The following is a 25160-nucleotide window of genomic DNA, read 5'->3' as shown; positions in this document are numbered from 1 at the left end:
CGGGAATCGGGCTGCGCCCTCGGCCACCGCCCCTGAAGAGGGAGGGGAAGGCAGCGCTGCCAGGCGGGGCTGGCAGCAAGATGGCGCCGGCGGTGCGGGGGTTGAAAAGCTTCGTGTGGCAGAGTAAGTGACTGTGGGGCTCCTTCCCAGTCCCTGCGGCGGGAGCGCCCTGGGGCCGTTCAGTGGGCGCTGACCGGCTAGAAGCCGCCGCCGCTGAGGCGCCGGCTCCGCGTAGCCCCGTGTGTGGGGTCGGGGGTGCCCGCAAAGGTGGGGTCCGAGGCCGCTCCCGACGCAGCCGGAGCTGCGCTGCGTGTCGGAGCTGAGGCGGCCGAGCGGGGTTGGGGTCGGGCCCGGGTGGTTCTGTGGGCAGCCGGTGTCCGGCGGAGGCTGTGGGTGGTGGCTTCTGACGGCTATTACAGGTGGTGACTCGGCGCGCCGGTGGGGAGGGGCTGCCCCGTCGCCGCGGGTGTCCGCAGTGACAGCGCTGCAAAGAGACGCTTGTGCTCTTTTCCGAGATAAGGGTGCTCTGCAGGCTACAGCCCGCCTGACGGGCTCTTGAGGAGTCTAAACTCAAGTTAGCTATTTAAACACTTCTCTGTTACCTCCGAGCTGCTACTTTTTGAGAGTGCTCCGTTTCCAGAAGGAGCTCGCTGCTCTCTCTCACGGAGCGGCACTTCCCACTTTGTGTTTGGCTTCACGGTTTTCAGTAGAAAAAGCTGAAGGTGTTCCCAGGTAGTCTTACAAATGAACTGCAGATATTTATCTCAGTGTTTTGGAGCGGGTTCTGCTGGTGTATATTACAGAAAATGAAGTTGTAACTGCTCCCTTCCTTGCTGGAGTAGAAAGACTTACAGTATTTCAGGTAGTGTGAGACCTTTGGGGAAAAGGCATTGGCAGCCATCTCATCCCGAGCTTAATTGTACTGAGGTTCTGACTCCATGAGCTGCTCAGCCAGCCTGGTGACTGTCATTGAAATGGGGAGGTCCTGCTGCCGTCTTGTTTTCATTTTTCTCCTCTGCTTCCACCTGAAAGCTGATTGTTTGTGTCACTAGAAGTGAAAAGCAGACTGTCCCTCTTTTTGAGTCCTCAATTGCTGGCACCTGTACCCCTGCCTGTATGAATGAGATACCTTTGTTTAAAACTTAACCTTTAGAAATCCCCACTTTTGCTGCTTTGCTTGTCCTGCTGCCTTACTCTGTTTTTTGTGCCTATGACTGTAAAGCCAGTGTTTTGTCCTGAAATATTTTATAGAAGACTTGGACCTTAAAAGGGAATAATTTGATCAAAACATGAGTGTGTCATTAAGGGCCATCAAGACTTTTGAAAATGGTGTTGCCAGTGTGAGGAACGAAGATTAGAGTGATAGTGAAGCCATGTGAATAATAAAACATTTTTATTTCAAGCTTAGTTAAGAGGAACTTCTGAAATGAATGCTTTGTTTGTTGGTTAACTCCTCTTGTCTTTCCAAGACTACACCAATGAAAATCAAACTAAGTTTTAGATGTTGTCTGGCACTTTTTAAAATGAGTGATTGAAGGTCATAAACTGCTGCTTCCTAATGTTTCAGCAAACATGTAAGCTGGGGTTTTTATTAAGGCTGATTTGTCTGAAAATAGTGATGCTGATGCTTTATGTAGCAGCTTGTGTCAATGTGTGTCTTGTTCCTGCTCTGTAAATAGGCATAGAAGTTACACCTGTGATGTATGGAATTGAAGCAGAAATGTGTGGAAAAGTTAATTCACACAAGTTTGTTGTCAGTTAAGCTCACAGTTATGAGGACAGAGAAAGCTACCTTAGGAGACAGTTGCTCTCTCCTGTGGATAAAATTATGAAATGAGAGCTGCTGTATATAGTTAATCTCTATATGAAGTCCTTTCCACAAGGAATTCTGTTTGTTTTTTCCCCCAACTTTAAATTGTTTTGTAGACTTGTATAATAAGTTCTTACCTAGCCATAGATAGCTATATTAATTTTTGTAAATGATTCAGCATTTCTGCAATTCTGGTTTTTTGTAGTACTTGCTTAAGTCCTTTCTTCAGGAAGTGTGTTATAAACGGGTCATTAATTTTGCCAAGGTGTGGTTTGCTTCTTTTTTTTTTTTTCCACATAGGGACTTGTCAGCCTGGTGTTCTGTCAGTGTTGTCTATAGTTCTTTTCTAGATGGTGAAGTAAAGGTAGAAGAAGAAAAGCCTTTGTAAACTAATTTAATGTATTCAGAGAAGACAAAATCTGAAGGGTAGTTATTGTGTATGACTGGTATAGAATCTGTGAGAAGAAAATGAAAGCCTGAGCAAGAATAGAGTGCTAACCTGGGTTTGGTTTTGGTGTGTGTAGAATGCTTGCAGGAGAATAATTATTTTGAGAGCCTGTAAACCGTTGTAAGCCAGTTATTTGATTGAAGCAACTGCAGGTTGAGGGCATAATAAATAACAGCTGGAATAGTGCAGGGACAAGTACATGGTGTCTGGCTGTTACCTTGGAATAAACTTTCATTTTATTATGGGAGAAAACTGACTTCTATATTTTAGTTGCAGAAATGAAGTTCAAGACAACTGAACTATGCATTTTTATGTTCTGGTGTCTTTTATAGGCAAATATTGTAGAAAAAATACAATATTTGAGATTGTGGACAGGATTGTTGAGCACTCAGCTTATTAAAAGGAATACTATGTAGTGCTAGTGACTAACTGATTGGCAAGAGTGTTCTCAGAAAATACGAATGTTAGTCAAATTTTCATGTGGTTAAAGAGTTATTACACCCATGTATAGACCTAGAAATAGGCAGGGATAGTTTGTGGTGAAGAATTCTGTGCTGGTATTTATCAGGATGGGGTTTTTTCTATCTTTCTTTTTAGGGCTCTGAACATATGAATCTAAATGGATGATTTTTTTTTTTTTTTTTCTTTCTTAGTAATGATTTGATTCCCCTAACTGGTAAGCTGTTTCTTTTTTTCAGAGCTGAAATCAGCAGTGTTTGATGACTTTAGCAAAGAGGAAGAATGGAAGGTACAATTTTGTTAAATTTTTTATAAGAATTCTGTCATCATTGAACAAGAAATCTGTATTGCTGAGTAAAGATCAGCATATAAATACATAAAATTAATGGCTGGCATTTTCACTTCTGTCCAAGTAATAGATTTTACTTTTGGTAATTCAGATCTCTGTATAATTCATATTGGCAAATCTAGAGGCTAGTACAGGAAGAACAAATGGTTAGTAGTCTCTGCTTTTTTTATTAGTTGTGAAGAAAAATTAGAAACTGTTTGTGTTTATCTTCACTTTCCTTTTGAAAGACTTATACTTTATTAATTTCAAAATTTACACTGTACTGCAGTACATATGGAGTAGGATTCAGCAGTATGATACCTGTTAGAACTGCTTAAGCTATAAAACAGTTTTAAAATAAATACAGGTATATTTGAGCAGGTCGTGTGGTAAATTAGCAGGAATTCAAAAGACTTGTGTCCAAATGAAACTTTCAAAATACTTTCTAGTATGTACGGGGAACAAAGCACATATTTAAGATTGTCCTCATCTTTGGAAATCCTGTACATTAGGAGCTGTCTTCTGAGATTAATTTCCCCCTGCAATGTTGGTGTATGCAGGTAATGAAACAAACAGTAATAAAATAGCTTTAGCTTCAAACTTCTATGCCAAGCTGTTAAGGAAATTACATGGGTTTAATATAGCTGATTAATTTATCTAAATACTTGTGTGTTTTCTTTAAATATGTTTAGATAATGCTTTTAGATGATTACACTACTAAATTACTGTCACTGTGCTGCAAAATGACTGATCTACTGGCAGAGGGTATCACAGGTAAGCATAATTCTTATTGATACACCAGTGGAAATATCCTGGTAAGAAAAAGGGAAAGACTGAAATTGATTAAATTGATAGTACCCTTGCAAGAAATGGTCTTTATTTGGCTGATGAAGACAAGTAGTTATGGGGTATTAAAATAGTAGACTTTCAGGCTTCTACAGTAGTTAGTTGCGATTTTTTTTTTTTTTTAAATGAAAAAAACAAATGTTTCTGTGTCTGAAAGCTCAAATCCCCCATTAAAATACTTTTTTTCTAAAGATTGCTCTAAGAGTTTTTTTGTTCGATTGGGTTTTTTTGGTGGTTTTTGTCCTTTTACTTTTTTTTTTTTGTTTGTGGTGGTTTTTGGTTTGGGATTTTTGGTAGGTTTTTTTGGGAGGTGGGAATGGGTGGTTTTTTGTTGATGGCTATTTCTGAAATTGTAATAAATTCCCAAAATGTAAATGAACTGGTTTTAATTAGCTTTAGGTCTAGATTTTCAGAAATGCTTGTGTAAGAGGCATTGTTTAGACTTATTTATTCCACAGTACTATTCTTGTACCAGTTATTCAGCATAACATGCTTATTCTGGAAATATAATAGTAGAGCTCTGGCAATTTTGCTTTTTGGTGTGCGTTTTAAATTGTAAGTGCTGCTTATCCTTCGTGAGAAACTTTTGGTGAGCATGTATCCTCTTCATCAAGAAGAAACCTTTTATTTTTAGTGAGGAAACTGCTGAAAGTAACCTGTCTTTCCACATCCAGATGTCTGACGTTACTTATCTTTCTTGTTCCTCCCCCATAAAATTTTTAAGCCGCAAGAATCTCTGCATTCTCAAGCTAGTGTACTGTACACTATACAGTAACGACTCTGTTAAACAGAGAAAAACAAGAGATGAGTGAAGCTGATTTGCTGAAAATGTCTTCATTTGTGCCTGCAATTATGTTGAAAGAGTAATTGCCCGGGAAATAAACAAAGGACAGAAGAGGCTGTAGTCCAAAATGATGCCCTGCATAGTTTCTCCCTCTCCTTCAGTGTGCTGGAAAAAAACCAATCTTGCCAAGAGAGTTTCTAGTGGGCCCCGTAGTTGGAGTATGTTTGCAGTGCTGTTCTGTTGTAGAAGTGTAGAATACCTAGGAGGAATTTAGACCTACAACTTTAGTTGTCACTAGACTAAGAGTCAAGAAAGCCTTGTGGTAACCTTCTGTATCTAAAATAACAAAGAAATAAATCAAGGCTCTTGGCAGAAGGTACGTCCTTACCTCTAGTATTGTGGACAACTTGACTGCTGTTACTTTATTTTTATCAACTCTATATTAAAATATGTGCAGTATTTTCCTTAAAGATGCATAATGTTCCTAATTATAAAAATGTAGTATTTCTTACTTTATAGTGGTGGAGAATGTATACAAAGACCGTGAGCCTGTCCCACACATGAAGGCAATATATTTAATAACTCCCACCAAAAAGGTTAGTATTTTAAAGTGTTGCAAGATCTTTCATACAGAAAAAAAAGCAACCTTATTTTAGAATATTTATTTACTGTGCACAGCTATGCTGTACTTAACTTCTGCATTTTCTGATACTCCTCTGTGTGATGCCTCATTTCCCAAGATGAAAAGCCGATGGAGTGCCACCATGCAATACAATGCAAACGTACCTTGTGGTCACTGTAGGCACTCTGTCATTGCTTAGCAGTTGTAACCCCACTGAAGGAGATGTTGTATCACATAATGATGAAATACACTGAAAAATAGAGTTCAAAGTAATGGCTCTAATAAGAGATTACTGTTACTTCCTAAAAATTCGTGTGAGAATATATCTCAGCACTGTTACAGCTGGAAAATTATGGAAGTACTGTGATGTGTGTGCTTCCTGAAATGAGCTTGGTGCATGACTGACCATCTGTAACTGCTTGTTATTCTTCATCTGGAAAATCATAAACTTCAGTGTTTTCTTATATGTTGAATTGCAGTATTCCCAAGTGGGTCTTGATAATAGGGTGGGAGGAGAGGAGGGAGAAGCTTTGTCTGGTGTGTGTAGAAAGGTGAAACACTGGCATGATGATTTTTTTTCCTCCTTGCCCCCATAAGTCTGTAGATGGACTGATTGATGACTTCATCACTAAATCATCCAGCAGATACAAAGCAGCATACGTGTATTTCACTGACTGTAAGTAAGCTTTTGGGTTGTAGTTTAGTAACTTTATATAGGTAAATAAGTAAGCTGCTCACTTCTCTTGTTTATAGTTGAGTAAGTGAAAAGTTTGGGCCCTGTTTCTCTCAAGAAGGTTTGAAACTCAAGTCATTAACCATATATCTGGGTTGCCAGGCTGTGGTTGCCTTGCCGTGTGGCAATAGTAATTTCTTTCACAATTGCCAAACAGTCTTGATTGTTTTCCACCTCTGCTTTTGATTTATGTAATGTAGTCTTTTAATTTTTAAAAATTCCAATCTTCTTCTGTGTTAGAGTGTGGGGGAAGACAATTCAAGTCAAACTATGTGTCTCTACGTAAACAAAATAGTATTAAAAACATAGCTGCATGAGGACTTTCTGCAAGAGCAGTGTGAGTAATTGGTTGCTTCAGGTAGTTCCTGAAGTGAGGCAGCTTTTTTTCTTCCCTGAAAGAAGGGGCCTGCTGAGCCCTTGCATGCGTGACATAAATTGCGTAGCAGAGGCAATTAGTGGGAATGGGATTAATGTGACTGCACATGCCCTTGCAGTCAGTCAGTGTGACTAAAAGGGCATGTAAAGAGGGGAAAACAAAAGACCCAAATGTGCTGCTAAAGGCAGAGACTCAGGTGTGCCTATCTTTGTGGACTGTGCATATCTGCTACTGGATGTTCTGAAAGCAGTATTAAATTACTATCCAAATTCTTGGTTTCTTGTTTAATTTCATGCTGAAGCAGCAGTTACTGTTCTGGAAAAGTACTGCTATCTTGCTGTATGCTCCTTGGTTGCAAGTGGGCAAGCTTTGTTTGAATACTTGCCAAAACTTTTCCTGTTGAGAGGAATTGCTCCTGAGTTAGAGAAATAAGTCCATCACTTCCAAGTCTGTGTAGTATTTGTGTTATCCATGTATTCCTTAAATTCAGTTTCTAGACTGGGATCCAATGTAGCCTGGAAGTGTGGTGGAGTACCTTAGACATCTATAATTAAATTCCATATTTCTGTATTTTGCTCTTATATATGTACACATGATTTCTTCTGGTAGCTTGGGAAATGTTTTTTTTCTCTCCTACATGACAAGGACTAGCAGAAACATTAATTTTGATAAAATCAACATAGTTCAGTTGCAGACTGCTAATGAGTATTCAACAACCTTTTTGCATGCAAAAAGCTGGTATAAATTGAGCGGTGGAGCTTCTCAAAAAAGATCATAAAAAATATTGATTATAAGATCTATTTCACTTTAGGAAGAGTAGGCAATTTTTTTTTGTATTTTATGGTTAATTGGGTCTTAATTTAGAATTTTCTGCTCTGAATACTGCATGCTTATAAGTGAGCTAACTGCTGGAATAGTATAAATTATTTATACTTAAGAGTCTCCTTCTTTTCCTAGTTTGTCCTGACAGCCTCTTCAATAAAATTAAGGCTTCATGTGCAAAATCCATAAAAAAATGCAAGGAGATCAACATTTCCTTCTTCCCTTATGAATCTCAGGTAAATTTAATTCTTCATCTTAACAGTAGTCTGGCAGATTATTTTCAAATGCTGCTGACCTTTTAGAAAACAATGAAATAGAATATAGCTTTTGACTGACAAACTCTGTGTGAGGTATTTCCATTTCGACACATTTCCAGTGCTTGCTTGTGCTTTTCAGATGAAAATAAATGCTCTTGTACTCAAAGATTTACTCTTTGCACTTGACCTCTTTGTAAGACTTGGTGTCAATTACAATAGGGAGGTTAAGGAAGGAATGTCTTCCCTAAGAGCAGGCAAGTATTCTGATTGGTCTTTAGTAGGAGTTTGTTACTGCTGATACTGAGGTGATGCTGGTACTTTGATGGGTTGGGTAGGTTGGTGCATAGGAATTGGAGTAACTTGGGCTTGGTTAAAGTCAGGAAAGAACAAATGGACTAAGAGAACTGAAGGGGAGTGGAACAAAAACCACTACAATTTGACAGTCTGAAAAGTGTGACGAGAACATGGAAATTCTGTTTTCTCAGTGAAAGATCTATACTACCAATATACAACCAGTGGAAACCAATGGGTGTTTTCCATGTGCAGCCACACAGTAGGTGTGTTGAGAAAGAATTTGTTGCTCATGCCCCTCATCAGACACAGAGGGCTGAAATGCACACTGATCCTCATTAAGACAATGAAGCCTTCAAGCTCTGCCTAGTTCTGGGAGCTGGAAAACTAACCAGAACTAACCATGAATGTTTCCCATGTCAAACATTATCAACATATCAAGGGTGACAACTCTTACGTATACCAAGTGGCAGGTGAATATAGGAAGGATTGCTGCTAGCCCTGTCTCACTGTGGTGCAGTTTCCTGGATTGAAGACACACTCATTTTTATTATAAAGGGTTCTTTGTTATTTTGGTTGAGAATCCATCAGGGGATGATGAGTTTGGTGGCCTGTTCGTTTGCTTTCCAGTGAGGTTGATGTTTACAAATTTTGTTTCATGCTGGTTATGGGAGCCCTGCCAAAGCTGCTCTTCTGTACCAAATAAAGCCTATGAAAATGTTGTGGTCCTGGTTCTCCGGAGGACTCACTATGAGAGCAGAAATCAGGACTACTTTTCTGAAGTTGAAAATAAGCAGCACATAGGCTGGGCAGCACTCTTTTTGCTTTTACTGTAGTTTTGTATTCTTAGTGTCTGGGGTCGTGAGAACCTTCTGAATCCTTCGCAGAGGAAGAATGTTAACTGGTCTGCCTGCTTGCTGGGATGCTAAGAGTAAATAATCAGACTAAGTTCTGGGCAAAGTTCAGGTGATTATCTACTCAAGTGAAGCAAACACCTTTATCTGGATAGATGTTCTTTGACTCAGTAGTTACAGAGTCCATCTGAAACTAGAGAAAATCCATTTACTGACAATGGGATTGATCCCATGTTTACATTCCATTTACAAAACTGTTGAAAAAGCCTTTCATCTCTGTAGTACTAAGCTGCTTTAATCAAGATTTAATGCACTTAAAGAATTTCAGCTATTGAAGGTAAGTTCTTAATATTAAAAGCAGATACAATATGTGAAATTTCATTTTAAACCAATTTAACCTTGATGCTTTCTATGATCATTCTGATATTGCATTGTATGGCTCTGTACAAGACACTGATGAGTGTTTAGTTCCTTCTGTCCTGTAAGCAATTTGAAAAATAGAGTAATTTACATAGGAGACTAATAGGGAAAAAGTCTAAGAACAAGAAGACGACGAGCAGGGATAGGGAATGAGGGTTGGTTTGGGATTTCTTTCTTAAGTGTCCTGTGTATGACTTTTTCTTGCAGCATATAGTTTTAAATTATTAGCAAACTTTTTACCAGGTGTTTTGGCAATCTGCAAGTTCGGCCCTCTTTTTTTGTGTGTATGTTTTACATAGGTATTTACTCTCAACATCCCAGATGCATTCTACCGCTGCTACAGTCCCACTCTGGAAAAGACAAAGGATAAAGATGCTGTACTGCAAGTCATGGCTGAACAAATTGTTACCTTATGTGCCACGCTAGATGAGAATCCAGGAGTACGATATAAAAGGTGGGGCAAAGTTAGTGTTATATTGTAATTTCTTTCAATTCCAGGGTGTCTTAGTTTGAAAAGACAGGTGTCTGCTAAGGAAGGCAGGAGCCTCCCTTGAAATGGAAAATGTAAACCCCCTCCCTACAAATTATTATAATTTTGAAATTGAGGGGCTCTCAGGCAAAGGTATAGGAGTAGGAATAACAATTCTTTACTAGTATGCATAAATAAATTTTTAAAAACCTCTACAACTGAATAGGAAAATGAAAATAAAATGCAGTAGTACAAAAGACACTGACAGACTGTAGCCTGACACCCTGTTGGACCAGGTATTGGTAGCAATCCGATTAAATGGTGGCTGCAGTCCTCCTGGAGAGACAGATGTGGTTCTACTGAAGCAGTGATCCTGTAGAAGGGTGTAGTTTTCCTCTGAAGGTCCAGTGGTGGTGTAGATGGGTCCTGTCTTCCTCTGGGAATCCAGTGGAGAAAGGCTGCCTGGGGTGTTCTGAGTCTCTCATTATACCCAGGTAGGAATGCTTGGCTCCTCCTGCTGGGTGGAGCATCTCCCAATGGGATGATGTAATTTTATCAGTCATGCAGTGAGACTCAATGGCCCATTAACCAAGATACCCCTTGGAGGGAGGATGGGTCTGGAAGAGAAAAAGAATACTGCCCCACCTGGTTTTAACTGCTGGTAATAGAATACATACTTTTGGTTACATCCTGCATTGCAATTTAAGACACAGGGCTTACCACCTTATTTTGTCATAGCTTGAGGCTGCAGCATAATTTGATTTTTTTTTTTTCTTGTAGCTGTGGATTGTTTTTAATCCACAAGACTGAAATATGGAATGGCAGGAATTTGTCAAGTGTAGGTAGAGCAGTGTTTTTCTGTGTACATGCATGTAACACTACTTGCTATACCCTATCTTGTTCTGAATGGTTTGTTTCATGTCTGGGCAGTAGGGTGACACTGATATGCCGCATTCTTGTATGCCACATGCGTAATCCTGTAATAGAACTGCTGCTGTTCAGTCATTTACAGCTCTGCTTGGCAACAAGAAATCCAGAAATTGCTGGGGCACACAGGATCTGGATTTCTTGTAGAGATACCGAGAAGAATGCCTCTTTTGAACTCTGAAAGCTATTTACTATCTTTGAAGTCAAAGTAGGCTTCTGAAATTGTATTCAAGGACTGCATTCCGTGGTGTAATGTGAAGTAGTATCTTATTCTCTATGAAGGTAACAAATAATTGCTTGACTGTTCTTTTTCTCTTTTTTTCTTTTTTTCTTTCTTGTTTCCCACCTCTGAGTGAAACTTGAGGTGCTGGCCCATGTGCCAGCTAATGCCAATCTTTTGGCTGAAGCTGTTTCTGCTGTGTAAAATACCTGAAGCATTCAAAGAATGAAATAATAATGTAAAAGTGAAAATATATTGGAAATATTTAAAATGGAGTTCAGAAACTTGTGAAAGTGGAGGATCAATCTAGGGAATCTAGTTTTAAAGGTAGCATTTTTATGTTCTGATGAAGAAATGAGTTATTTTTGCATGCTTCCTTTTTTCCAGTGGACCATCTGATAGAGCCAGCAAACTTGCACAACTTGTTGAAAAAACTCTTGAAGACTACTACAAAACAGATGAGAAAAGCCAAATAAAGGTAGAAAGTGAACTAAAATGTTTAATTTTTTTTTTATTGTAAGTTTTGGGGAAAAAATCTTTGTATTATTCTTCAACAGTTAAGTTCTACAAATATAAATCTTATTTAACAATAAAGGCAACTAGTTGCCATTTAGTTGTTTTTGTGGATGAAAGCAATGTAGAGATTAATAACTGTTGGAGTAAAGCTGTATTTGTGTGACCAAACTGATTTTATTTGAACAGTTAGCCCTGTGATAATGTAGTGGGATGCTACAAACCTGAAGACCAGTGGATAAATATTGTTTTACAATCACCTTCTATAATGTCATGTGTAGAAGGGGCTTCCTGCAGAATTGAAATATTTCCCCTGAAGGGTTATATTGTCCACAGAGATACAACTTTTCACATAAATAATGGTTTTGATCTGTCACTACAGATAAGGCCTGGTTAGGGCAGCTGCTTAAACACAAAACCCTGGGCTAAACCATTCTGGCTTTGACTGTGCTTTGCTACAAAATAAAATGTATGTGCTGCTACTGCCACTTCACTAAATCCCTAAATGAAACTTTTGTTTGAATGTTTGGAGGTCTTTTTCTGTATTGCAGCACTATCTGATCTGCAGTACAAACAATGAAGTTATCTGTTAAATCTCTGGGCAGCCTTTTTTGGGTTTTGTTTGTTTTTCTTTTACATTTTTTGTTCACTAGATGAATAAAACTCAGATTTCTGAGTATATTGAAGTGGTCTAAGAGCATTGCTTTAAAATTAGTATTTAAAACCATTGTATATCATTAAAATGTTCAAACGGTTGGACCATAGTGCAGTGTTTTTCAGTTACTTTTATAAAAATACCTGCAGTGCTGTGTCTTATTGCAAATAGATTTAACATGCATTAACTTTGTACTGTATGTCTTAACTTTGTGTTTGTTTGATGGCTTTCTAGGCTAAAACCCATTCCCAACTAATAATAATTGATCGTGGCTTTGACCCAGTATCAACTGTGCTCCACGAGCTCACCTTCCAGGCAATGGCATATGATCTGCTACCCATTGAAAATGATACTTACAAGCAAGTACTTTAAAAAAAAAAAAAAAAAAAAAAAAGCAAAAATCAAAATAGTTTATTCTTGTTTATAAAATCCCCGAAATTATTTAGCTGAATTGCACCATGACAATATTAGCTGCTCATATTGCATAATGGTTACTTCATTTATTGTTAGTCTTTCCTCTTGTATTTTTAACTTCATCTTTTTCTTGACCTCCTCCCTTAGTTGTGATTAGGTAGGATTTAATTGGCATTTTTGCTAAGTTTTGAGTCCAACAAATTGCATTTTTTAAGGACTAAGCACCTTGTACTACTCCTGTAAAGCCTTAGGAGTGCACATTGAGATTCTGTAGATTTTCTTTCGTATTGTCAACTTTTTTTGGCATAACAAGACAAGCAATACCACTAACTGAATACTGAGAAAGAGCTATGTTATTTCTCAGGAATGCTTACTTTTATAGCTCCAGTCATGTAATTTGTGTAGTTACTAAAATTTACATGTTTTATTGTAAATACACGTTTGAATCACTCATGTTCAGTTTATAAGCACAGTTTGGAGTAGCGTTCATTTGTATAAGTTATGCGCTTTACTGTCTGATTGTTCTGACAACAAGGATTTTGGTAGGACTTTGCTTTCTGATGACCCACTACAGCAGAAGAGACAACAGATGGCCTCTGTTTAGCCAAGCCAAAAGGAATGTATATCTTCAGTCAGAAGCACTGAGTGAAGATTTTAATAGAAAATTCAGAGTTCTATGAATCTGGGTTTGATTACTGGGTATGAAGATGTAGCAGAGTATATTTTTTAGGTAGTCATGATCTGACTTTCATCATTAATCTTGTAATTTTTTCTTTCTTTTGCTTTCTGGCAGTCGGCACTGTGTGAGTTTGTGTAAATGTGAAAATATCATGTGGCATGATTGCTGTCTTGTTTTAGGTTTATTGCTGTTTGTAGTCACATAATAGCTGCTCTGTAATGCTGTGCTGCAGTTTCTTTTATACGTGAAGTACTTTGTCCTGCTTAGCATTTTGTTGGTGAATGTGACTTCATTTTCCTTTAGTTATAAAGTCTTATGGTACACAGAGAAAGCTACACTTGGCAATTGCAGTGTGTATTACTTTGTGCAGTTTGCATTTGAAACTACAGGGAAGTTACCATTGAAAACTGAAGAGAAATTGAGGTGCATGTAAATGTGTGTTTAAACCCCTAGTTACTGTTGGTTGAAAACAATGTGCAGAAGCTATTGCCCCAAAGAATCTAAAATTCATCTGCTGCTTTTGTTTTAAAATAGGTCATCTGTGAAATCCTTCTGTAAATTATATTTTGTCAGGCAATAGCTTGGCTTATAAATAAAAACCTTAGTCTATTACTGCTGTTACCATTTATATTGATTAAACTGTTATAAATATTAGTGTAATAAGTGATGAAAATTGGGGGGAACCCAAACCCCAAATAATTATCTGAATTTTCCCTTGGAAGATACAAAACAGAAGGCTCTGGTGGGAAGGAAAAGGAGGCAATTTTGGAGGAAGATGATGACCTGTGGGTGAAGATGCGGCACAAGCATATCGCAGATGTGATAGAGTATGTGAATAAATAACAAAGCCAACTGGTTGATTTCTTTGAGAGAGTGGGTGTTTGAGCTGTTTATTTGGAATACAGAGAGTAATGAACATGGTTTGCAATACAGATTAGATTCAGTTAAGTAATCAATGCTAGGAAGAAACTGTACTTCAAAAATACAGTATGGACCCAGTATGCAGTTAGACTAATACTACTTGCAGTTCTTGAGGTAAATGGAAATCAAGTAATTTCCTGGCAAGTATTTTCAAATATTTGAAATCTGAAGGGGTTATTTTGCATGCAGTACTACCAAGCTGCTGCATCAAATGACATTATAAAGATATTGCAGATAGAATGTTTAATATTTCCTGTGTAAAAAATCACTCTTTGAAGATAGACCTGCATTTCAGGCTATTACTTTCATTCAGAAGTTTTTCTTGCAATTCTTTTAAGATATAAGAAAATAGTTAAGAACTCATGTGCTGTTGCCTTTGATTATTTTCCTCTTTTCTTCAGGGAAATACCAAAACTTTTGAAAGATGCTTCATCAAAAACAAAAGCAGCAGAAGGAAAAGTAAGTTGTTTAAGTTGAGGTATTGTTTTTCCTGGTAATTTAGTTATTTTCAGCTGGTCAGATCCATGTAACTCATGGATCTACTACAGAAATTTTTAACTTTCCTTAACTGGAATTTTCAGGGGTTGTGGGGAAGTGAGGCTGGAACAGGAGGGGAAATAAGCATGTTGTTTATTGGGGCAATAGATTTTCAGGTTGTGACATTTCTTTCCAGTTATCCATATCTGCTCTGTCCCAGTTGATGAAGAAGATGCCCCTCTATCGTAAGGAGATTAGTAAGGTAAGGGTTTTTTTGTGAACACAACTTCACCATAAATAATTCCGTGCACTTTAACTTTGTTTTGTTGAAGTCTAGTTTTAGTCTGTCATTTTCCTGTAGTGTGATATATATAGCTGTTCTCCAAATTAATGTTTTCACCTTCTGTAAAATTTAGAGAAAAAAACGTTTTTCCATGTGGTTTTTTTTACTATGTAAAAGAATGAAATAGTTTGTGTGCTTTGAGGATTAAAATATCATAACAGCTTAATGTTTTACAAGGTATTATGGGGGTCAATCTCAAGTGAAGGGGAAAACACAGAAAATGCTTGATTTTGTCCTGAAGGATTGACTCTTGTAACCAGTAAAAATTAGGGATATGCTAGAAAAAAAATCGAGCTACGGCAGCATTTATTTTCTCTTTTTTTTTGTTCTTTCTGTCTTATAGCAAGTTGTTCATCTTAACATAGCAGAAGATTGCATGAGCAAGTTCAAATCTAACATAGAAAGGCTCTGTAAAACTGAACAGGTAAGTTAAAAAAAAGCCACAAACAAAACAGCAACTTTGCAAGTATTCCAAGTACCACTTTTTTGTTTGCAGGAATAGAAGCTTGTTTTAACTGACTAAACTACTATGTCTCTTGCCTTTATTTTGTGACCAGTTTTTGAGGTAGTAATATTAAAACTAAGTGTAATATACAAGGCTCTTAATCTCCTAATAAGGTGGTGTTCCTAAGAGTTTTGGGGGGTTTTTTTGGTCTTTAAATTTGGCTGATTTGTATAAGGATCACCTTTGTTTTCATGGCTCAAAACTCCTACAAGGTTCCTTTAATATGTTGTGCAGAGGGAAGCCCTTTTTAAATGTCTGGGGAAAGTACCTTTTAGGAGGCATTACATTGTGATTATAATTTGCATTTCTGAGAATTCTAGATATCACAGTTTTAAATGTTTAAGAGTGTTATGTAATGTTATTAAAATGCTGTAACTATGGAAATAAATATCAGACCTGTCATACTGAGTTTAAATTGATGCAGCTTGATTGTTTCCTGAAACTTGTGGTTTCCTAAAAATGCCTTTCCAAACACACAGAGCAATGTTGATTTAAATTACTTTAATTATTTTAACCATGATGTCTGTTTTTTATTTTTAATTAATTTAGGACTTGGCTCTTGGAACTGATGCTGAAGGTCAAAAAGTAAAAGACTCTATGCGGGTCCTCCTTCCAGTTCTGCTCAACAAAAGTCATGATAGCTATGACAAAATCAGAGCTATTCTCCTGTATATCTTCAGCACAAATGGTATGACAAGTTGCCCCATTTTTTTTTTCCTCAGTGCTATGAACTTAAACTCAAATTTTAGGATTGTACAGTGGTTACAGTTAGCCTAAGTCTCTGCATTGGAATTGATAGCTGGGTTTGAAATTAATCCTGTCCATCCTCTGTATATTCTCTCAGATTAGCAGCAAAAATACTATTGATAAGGAGTTAAGAGATGTAATTCAAGTGTAGATTAATACGATGTTTTAATATAATTCTTATTCTTGCATGTGTGCAGTAGTTGGTTTTCTTATTTTCACATGCTATTGAAGCTGTTCAAGGGGGAGCTCCATGTCAGTTGCAATCTGAAAATTAAGTCAGTGGGGAAAAATTTGTTGTAGAGGAGGAGAAAATTGGCTTAATGTCAGTCTGAGGAATCTGTAGTTTTGGTCTCAAGAATGAACCATTAAAGAAAATTTTATCTAAAATAATACTGTATTATGTTAAACTTGGACTGCTCACACAGAACAAACAAAAAAGTTCTGGACTAAATAGTAGCCCAGAATTTGTGAGACAAAACTGGTCTTACTCACAGTCACTTGGTAATTGTTGTCTGTTTTCCATATATTGAAGGAACTACCCAGGAGAACTTGGACAAGCTGATCCAGAATGTACAAATAGAAAGTGATAGTGATATGATAAGAAATTGGAAATACCTTGATGTTCCTGTTATCTCTTCAGTAAGAATGTATTTATTTATGTTGTAATTTCCTACCATCCAAGGACCTACAGCTCTTTCAGCGACTCTTAGTGACATTATCCAGATCTGGTTCTGGAAACAGATAATTACTAGGATTTTTTTTTTTTGTGGGGTAAATTTTGAAAATTATTATTATTATATGTTAGTTGTTTGAAGTAACATGCACATAATGTTCCCTCTGCAATTAGATGGTGACTTGAGCTAGTTGATTTGGGAAACTGCCAATTTACTCAGTTCTTTGTCCCTGAAGCTCATATTTCTAGTGTATCCTGAATTCTAGAGGTATTAATAATCGTTCTTTATCATTATTATTTCTTTAAAATCTCATGCTTATCCCCCCTTCTTCTGCTACTGACTGCTAGTAAGTTCCAAAAATCCAGACACTAAATAACACAACCGTATTTTGAAAATCTTTTCAGTTTGTTGCTCAGCAGCATAAATACACAAGAAGGGACCGTTCTAAAGAAGAAACCTTTCAGCTTTCTAGGTGGACTCCTGTTATCAAAGATGTTATGGAGGTAAATTTCACCAACTAATTAATTCATGGGTGCAGTGCAGAGATTTACTTGAGTGAGTTGTTATAGCCAATCTTTTGAATTCCGTAGTATTTTGAGTTAATTTTGTTAATTACATCTGGTGGGCAAACTCATGACTTCTAGTCTGTCTCTAACATAGAGCATTAGACTGCTGTTAGTAATACTTCTTGTTAGAGGTCATTTTAACAGTGAAGCAAATGAAAGTGAAAGCAACAAGTCTTTTAGAACAGCTTGTCCTGAGATTTGCAGTGTTTGGTGTGGTTTAAAGATCTGTATCTTGATTTTAACTCCAATGTGTCTTTAAACTGCAATTCCAATCTAAACTATAGTGTGGTAGAGCCTGAAAGGTGTTACTTGCCAGAAGTGTAGTTTTATTGTCCTTAAACCTCTTCCTAAGCATCAGTCAGTGACTGATATCACAAAGGATGGTGAGTTTATTGGAGTGTTAGTCCAACTCAGTGCCGTCATTCATAGATTCTTGGTGGCTTTCACATGTTCATTTATGATTTCAGAGGACCCTGACTTCTCTCATACATTGCCATATAGAAATTAAATAGATTAGGGTTATTATGAACCCTATAGATGAAAAGCTGCTAGTGAAATCTGAACAGTTAAATCAGTAATATGTTTACTAAAGAAGCATGTGTATTCACAATTCCTTGTGATACACAAAACACATTTTAGCATTGTGTGGTCCAGCATTTTGTTAGGTCCAGCTTTATTCTCATGAGTAGTGTGTGGGAGCACTAGTCAAGAGATGCTATTTGCAATTACTTGTTGGGCTGCATGTTTTGGTGTGAAATTCCAGTTAGACATTGTTTCTGAAAGCTGAGAATTGCTGAGGTTAAGGTCTGTATGGCTTTTTAAAGTCTGTCTTTATTTTGCACTTCAGGATGCTATAGAAAACAAATTAGATTCAAAAGACTGGCCTTATTGTTCCCGGTGTCCTCCCACCTGGAATGGTTCAGGAGCAGTAAGGTAAATGGTTTAATTTCCTGAAACATAATTTACCCAGATCTCAGTATTTTTGTCATTTACATTCTAAAGCCTTACAGAAGTGTGCTTACTGAACAGCAAAATAACAGTTGTAAGGTAATGTTAATGTACCAAGCCTATATTTTTATTTAATCTAAAACATACTTTAGTTGGTTGTTATTTTAATAATTCTTAGTAATATATATTTTTTTTATATTTGTAGTATCTCCTTTTCGCTTCAAGGTTAGAAATAACATTTCATATTCCTAGAATGAGTTTAAACCATTGAGCTTGTTACTGTGTAGTTTCAGGAATGAATGTTCATTCATGTTTACCTAATGTGACTTAGGCAAAAAGAATGTTTTACTTCTGGAAGTTACCTCTGCTATGTTAGTGGTGGTGGCATTATTTGGTTTAATGACCTCAGGAAATTAAATTCATCTTCTGTAAGCTCTCCCATTGGGCCTGCTGGGCATTTGACCCCTGTTGCCAGGGAGTGGTTTAGACAAGTCCAGCACAGTTGGAGATCTTGAAATTAATTTTCTGCAAATGATTGTGAAATGTGTACTTGCATATTTAATGCTTGTCACTGAGAAGTGATTTTTGGAATTTTTTGTTTTAGCTCATTTGTACTAGTCCTTCTTTCTCTTTTTAATTCCACTAGCTCTTGAACCTCATGACCAATACCTGCCAGTTTGAGAGCTTTATCACTTTTTATAGTGTTGTTTAAATGGTGAGATAAATTAATAAAGACTCCCAAGAGTGTTTCTATCACGGGAATGCTCACTAAGAGTGTTCCTCTCTCAGGATTGCTCACTGCACTAATCAGATGCTGGAATTCAAGGAGGGAAACATTAAACATATACAAAATGTGGAAGACACACTTGAATTGGAGTTTGTACATTACTAAATTAAAAACAAAAAGTAGAGATACACAGCCTTAGGAAAGTAGGTTTTTTTACATCCACTTCTAATTAAACTGTTGGTGGTGTATCCTGTTCCTGGATGTTGCAGTCCACAGCCTCAGGATCTGGTCCAGAGAAGCTGCAGGGTTCTAGGGACCAACATGGAGGACCAACATGGAGCACCAAGGAGACGGGCCTTTGTTCATGAAACCATTTATTCAGCATGGGAACAAACTCAGGTCCAGAACAGAGAGCCCCAAACAGAGGCAGAGCAGGGGTTTTTGAGGGACAGAACTCTTGAGGGTTTCCACCTTTGAGGGTGGAGTTCAGGGTCAGGGACCACTAGAAACACAGCAAGGGAGAAACCCCCCCAAGGTACTCAAACCCAATCAGAACTCCTGGGCTGTCCTTCACAAGGGGTTTGGGGTGGGACAATGCTTATCTGAAAAGTAACTCTTTGCCTCCCCAGAGGCAGGTCACAACACCTGGATATGCCCTGGGATGATCAGTGCAAGAGAATACTAGAGCAAGTCCCTGTACACTGGAACTTGATCTCCATCTTATGGGTGAAGTGTGGGAATCTTGAAGGCACTCTAGCAGAGAGATCAGGACTGCAAATTACTTTACCTGACCCTGCAATTACTACATGTGTGTTAGACTTCTAAGCACTTCAGGCTGCTTTTGTTTTTCCTAGGTATCTGAATCTGATTAGATAACAGACAAATATTTTCTTTAGAGATTCTGTTCATGTTTAGAGATGGAAAAGCCCAAGACTCCAACTTTTTCAAATTAACCTCTCCCGAAAAATGCCACTGGAATTGGGAGCATGCAGAGTTAAGCTGCTTGGCAGGAGTTCTTGGCATGTTACTGTGTGTGCAACAAAGTTTTTGTTTTGTATTTATTTTCCCCAGGTGATACCTAAACAGTTTAAGTAATGTGATAATTAAAAAATTTAGTAAAAACAAGTTATCAATTTATCTAAATACTTTTGCTGAAATTATAATCAAGCATGACATGAACTGCATGAAAAATTGCTACTGCTTGTTAACTGTATAATTTTAACCAAAATTAATCAGTCAAGCTGTATAAATGTCATCTTATGAAATCGTTTGCAGTGCACGCCAGAAGCCTAGAGCGAGTTACAGAGAGGAGCGAAGAAGCAGTGCAAGGCTGATTGTATTTGTGATTGGAGGAGTCACGTACTCGGAGATGCGCAGCGCTTATGAAGTTTCTGAGGCCTACAAGTCCTGTGAAGTTGTTATTGGTAAGCTTGCCATGGGAAACACATGGGGTATGTGCTCTACCATGTGTGGTTCTGGAAAATGTAAGAATCATTTTTCTTAGATTCCCTCTGTTGGTTCACCACACTAATACTATAGTCAGTGTATTTCTTAAAACTATGCACTTAAAAGCATCTTTTCAGGTTATCTCAACTGTTTGGAGGGATTTTTTTGGCACAAGATGTTAAGGACAAAACAGTTGTGCTCTACAGAAGATTGTCAGAGATATGTCAGTGTACAGCAGATGGGATTTCAAGAGACCTCTATTTCTTTGCATTACAGTTTCCTAACAAACTTTTGCATCTGCCTGTGCTTTATCTCCAGTGGCACTTGCTACTCTAATTGCTTTTGGAAGTAGGAAAGCTGTCAGACTAGTGCAAAACTGCTCACTTTGGAAGGAAGATAAGTATTAAAAAACCGCAACAATCCTAATCAAAATCCTACCCAAAAAACTAAACAAATAAACCCCAAGCCACTTCTTCAGTGTAGTTTGGTTGACTTCGCAACCTTTTCTAGTTTCTGTTGTGGCTACTTGAGAGGCATAAACCACACAATGATTAACTACTTGGGTCCTGAAAACTCCCCTGCTTAAGATTTGGCAATTGGCAGCTGGTGTAGTAATCTTTCAGCACTTTGGACTTAGTAAATGCTTGTTCCATCAGCTGCTGTGCTTCAAATGAATTTTAAATAGTATTACAGGAAATAACTAGGTGGTAAAGCATAATATATGCTATATATATATGTGCTATATATATGTGCTATATATATGTGCTATATATATGTGCTATATATATGTAATATACAGGAACAGATCTCCTGCATACAGAACCTTACCACAGACCTGTGTTCATCTGCATGGCCAGCTGATAGCTGGGTCATCTAAAGCATTTTAAATTGCTTGAGAAGTCTATATTTGGCATTTTAATTTAGTCTTGAGATTCAGATTGAATCTGTCTACCATCTGTGACGATTTAAAATAAATACTCTTCCCTAAAACAATTCTAACCTTGATTCTGAGATCTAGAGTCTGTTAGCTCAAAATACTCATTTACAATACATTTACAATTCATATGCAAAATATTGTAGGTGTGTTTGTGTGGTTGGTTTTGTTTTGGTTTATTTTTTTATTTGCTGGTTTCATTGGTGGTGGTTGAGGTAGGTTTAATGCTGGTTCTAGTTCTGAGTGGTAATGGAAAGAGCAGGACAACAGGAATGTAGTTTAACCAGATTATTTCTTCATCTGAAACTTGTTTACAATACCATATTTAGTGTAGATGTAGCTGGTGTTTACTGGTGTATCTGGCACTCAGCACTGCACCATCTTCCCTTTTGTTTACAGATGATTCTTGTAATTTTTGTTTGTAATCCTGATTTCTGAGGGAAGGTGATAGTTGCAAAATTTCCACATGGATTATTGAAAGATTTACATTTGGCTGTGTTCCTGATTCAGAACTCCAAGAATAGTAGCCCATTCAGAGTGACACTACTTGTTGCCTTCAGAACTGTAGGGTGACCCTTCATGGCAGAAGTTATAATCACTCTGTGAGAATAAGAGAGGTAGTTGTGCATTGGAGAATAATAAGGATTTTCTCTGCTGCTCAAGTCTTGAATTTTGTTTTTTCAAGGAAATGCTAGTCAATAAAAGCCAATTTTCTGTAACATATTTCTGTGGGACACTACTGTTTGTGATAATCTTGAATCCAGAGAGTTTCTTGATTCTAGGGTAAAGCCTCTCATTAACTCTTTCACAGAATGGCAGGTTTCTTGCAGGCTGGGACAATTGTCCAGATTCAGTCCTGTCTTTCAAAGAGGGCAGAGCAGGACTTGAAATTTGTGTTGAAAGTGAGAGTCCTGATCTGGATGTCTGAGTGTGGGAAGAGGGACATTGCCTACCTAATGGTGACACTTACATGATGGTGCTTTATATGAAAACACGGTGAAGTGCTGTGCTTCTCCATTGTCTGGGTGCAGTAAAAAACACTGGCATGTAACTGATGTTTTAAAGAGGGAGTGTCTGAAAGTGAGAATTTGGCTGATACAGTTCATATTTATGTTCTTTTGTCAGGTTCTACTCATATTTTGACACCCAGAAGACTACTGGAGGAAGTGAAGAGCCTTAGTAAACCCAAGGATATGGTCCGCATTAAGGATGAATAAATATGGTGATGTTTATGATGTATTAAAACCACAAACAGTATGTACATATTCTAATGGAACTGACTTTTCCAAATACTGCACTTCAATGCTACATGGATCCGAATGGGAGGCCATGTTATAATTTAAATTTGCTGCTTTTGGGGGAGTAGAAGGCAGAGATATGAAAAGATAAACATGTGTGTTTCTTAGGTTCTATTTAGTATTACACTACAAGTGGTTTTTCAAAATGGCATGTTTCTTCCTAACTGATTTTTGCTAAAAGTCATTGTAATTATATAGAAACTGGACTTGTCTTTGAGAACTGTGAAAGCTTTCTATAATACAATTTATTTATAAAAATGACTGAATTAAAAAGGACCTAGGCTCTTGGGTAAGGACTTCAAGAGAAAACTTGTAAATATGGATTTATGGTAATAATGTTCCATGTAAGTTCAGTGTCTTAAAGTGTAATGTTTTCTGTAAAAATAACTTGCTCAAAATTCTTTAAATACATGTATTTGTGAAAAATCTAAAGGCTTTTTAGATGGTGCTGGTTAAGTTAGATAGTTAATCACAGAACCATTGAGTAGTTCCAATCACAGTAAATAATTTTGGAGAAATGCTGTTGACTGTGCACTGAAGTACACTTTATATTTAAGTATATACAGAGGTTATTATTGAAGCTTTTATAAAAAGTTAATTTCTTAGAAAATTCCTTATCATTGTCTATATAGTCTGTCTCTTTCAGAAGTTGAATTGCCTGTGATACAGAAATTCCAAAACTAAGCATGTCTCTTTGAGGAAGCGGAGGCAAGGGGAAAGGAGAGGACAAAAAGGGAAGCAGCTCATTCTTTCAAAGGGCTTGATCATTTGGAAAAGAAAAACAAAAAGCAAACAAAATGACAAAATCTGATGTACTCAAGAGAATTTACTTTTTAAAAAGTTTTGTTACATACTAAGAAATAAATACTTAAATTTGCATTGAAGAGAATAAAAAATCAAATTGTATGAGTTCTGTAATACTGGTAATGTTTAGATTTCTCTTTAAAAATTAATTAAAACTACTGATCTTTTAAAGGGCTGTTGTATTTATGTGTCTTGAAATATTAGTTTGTTGTATGTAGAATCCAAGAGAAATGTTATAATGAAAAATAGATTACTTATGTCCTTTTGTTTACCTTATTTCCAATTATGAGTATTTATTTTTTGTTTTGTGATTTTGGATTTTTTCCCTTTATTTTTTGCTCTCGGGTTAACCAGTACTTTAAGAGAATGTTTTTGTTAGATGAGTTCATTCAGAGTTAATTAGAAGGTGGAAAAAGGTCAAGTTCTCCCCTTACATCATAGAGGAATGAAAGGGGAGAATGTGACATAATGATTTGGAAATGTTGCAGGACATGGGGATTGATGAGAATAAATAGCTTTCAAATGCACCTAAATGAGTTTGGAATTGAATCTACACTGACAATTTTTTTCAGTGGGACTACAGCGCAACACTTAAATCATCTGGTTCATCAAATACCATGTATATCACAACCTTAAAGAATTGCAGCAGAAATATCTGTGTTGGTTTTGTGAATTCTAGTTTATAACACTGTCACGGTAGAAATCCAGAGTAAAAATACTTATCTCAGAAATGCTGTGTTCAATGTTGTCCTATAAAATATGCACACTTTGAAATCAGTACTGAAAAATTACACCAAAATTATATGTATTTCTTACACCTTTGGCAAGAAGATCCCAAATTTGTTGTAACAGCAATATGTACGTGCAATTTCTTTTCCAATTCCTAAAGCTGGAAAGTAGTTAAGTACAGAAGAAAATAGCAGATATTAGTGTTACAGTTAAGGACTGAAATAATGGATTTTATATACTACTGAAATAGATTGTGTTGATATTTTTTAATTTCATAGAGTTGAAATACAAGCTCACAATACTGGATTACTTATGTATATTCAGGAGTAATCTTTTTCTATGTCTTTGCTTCAGGCCTATCACCAGCTCAGCCTGATAGCTGATAACTCAAAAGTCTTAATCTGGTTTTTTTTTGTATCCCTTATCCTCTTTTTCCATCAGGCAAAGCAAAGCCAAATGTTACTGTAAAGGTGGAATAATAAAGATGCTTTATGATATGACATCTTGCACCTATATGTAGCTCAAAACAGCTTATGAAGGGGGTAAGTGGAAGTTCTATTCAAGACATTTGGGTTTTTTTCCCAAGGATCTCTGCTATATTTTTTCTAGATCAAGAATCATATTATCAAGAATGGGAAAAAATTGTCAGGATAAACAAAAACTTAGTTTTTCAGAGTACATGTACAAAGTATGTTATCATTTTGAAAGTTCATATTTTCATGTTATGCATATTAAAATACTTACCTTATCCTACATGTGGGCTCAGCAGTTGTTTTTAAAGCTGAATCTGGAAATCTGGACAAGATTCAGAAATTACTAAGGAAAATCAAAGGTATGGAACAATCTTCATGTCAAGAATGTCTAGACATTTTTCCCCTTGATCAAGGAGAAAAAAGATGATGGTGGAGTGTGTGATGGAAGCCACAGAAATCCTGTTAGTATTCAGACTGAAGGATTATCTTTCTAATAAGTATGTGAAGTAACACATGAAACCTGCAGCTGTCAAATCAGAACAAAAAGACCTTTAATATCCAAGATGTCATGCAGTAATGACATAATCTAAATTGTTATATGAGGAAAAATATCCTCAACATAAGACAAGAGTTTGTAGGGA

The 25160-nt window shown here is 37.0% G+C and overlaps 1 protein-coding gene across 2 annotated transcripts; it reads left to right on the top strand.

The window, feature by feature from the left end:
- Nucleotides 1–16: 16 nt before the first annotated feature.
- On the top strand, nucleotides 17–24663 carry STXBP3 (syntaxin binding protein 3). Of its 2 annotated transcripts, XM_015635847.3 has the most exons (19): nucleotides 20–123; nucleotides 2957–3006; nucleotides 3738–3819; nucleotides 5195–5271; nucleotides 5895–5973; nucleotides 7364–7464; nucleotides 9350–9504; nucleotides 11054–11144; nucleotides 12069–12193; nucleotides 13650–13754; nucleotides 14250–14307; nucleotides 14522–14587; nucleotides 15012–15092; nucleotides 15723–15861; nucleotides 16453–16559; nucleotides 16999–17097; nucleotides 18008–18093; nucleotides 20111–20259; nucleotides 22341–24663. In XM_015635847.3, exons 1-19 carry the CDS (start codon nucleotides 81–83, stop codon nucleotides 22430–22432), a joined length of 1785 nt encoding a protein of 594 aa, XP_015491333.1. In that variant the 5' UTR covers nucleotides 20–80; the 3' UTR covers nucleotides 22433–24663. The 2 variants fall into 2 exon arrangements, 1 of the variants encoding a protein (XP_015491333.1); XR_004498595.1 differs by lacking the exon at nucleotides 18008–18093 and having other exon boundaries at nucleotides 17–123; nucleotides 22341–22481.
- Nucleotides 24664–25160: the final 497 nt, after the last annotated feature.

Source organism: Parus major, chromosome 8 (assembly GCF_001522545.3).
Source record: "Parus major isolate Abel chromosome 8, Parus_major1.1, whole genome shotgun sequence".
Lineage (NCBI taxonomy): Eukaryota > Metazoa > Chordata > Aves > Passeriformes > Paridae > Parus > Parus major.
The sequence above is the reverse complement of the archived record's forward strand: the minus strand, read 5'-3'. Positions and strand labels throughout refer to the sequence as shown.

Excerpts from the sequence above, each read along its gene's own strand:
- STXBP3 (XM_015635847.3), top strand. The coding sequence starts at position 81 with ATGGCGCCGGCGGTGCGGGGGTTGAAAAGCTTCGTGTGGCAGA. Across the intron at positions 13,755-14,249 it reads CATATCGCAGATGTGATAGA|GGAAATACCAAAACTTTTGA; the intron begins GTATGTGAATAA and ends TCTTTTCTTCAG. Across the intron at positions 15,862-16,452 it reads GTATATCTTCAGCACAAATG|GAACTACCCAGGAGAACTTG; the intron begins GTATGACAAGTT and ends CATATATTGAAG.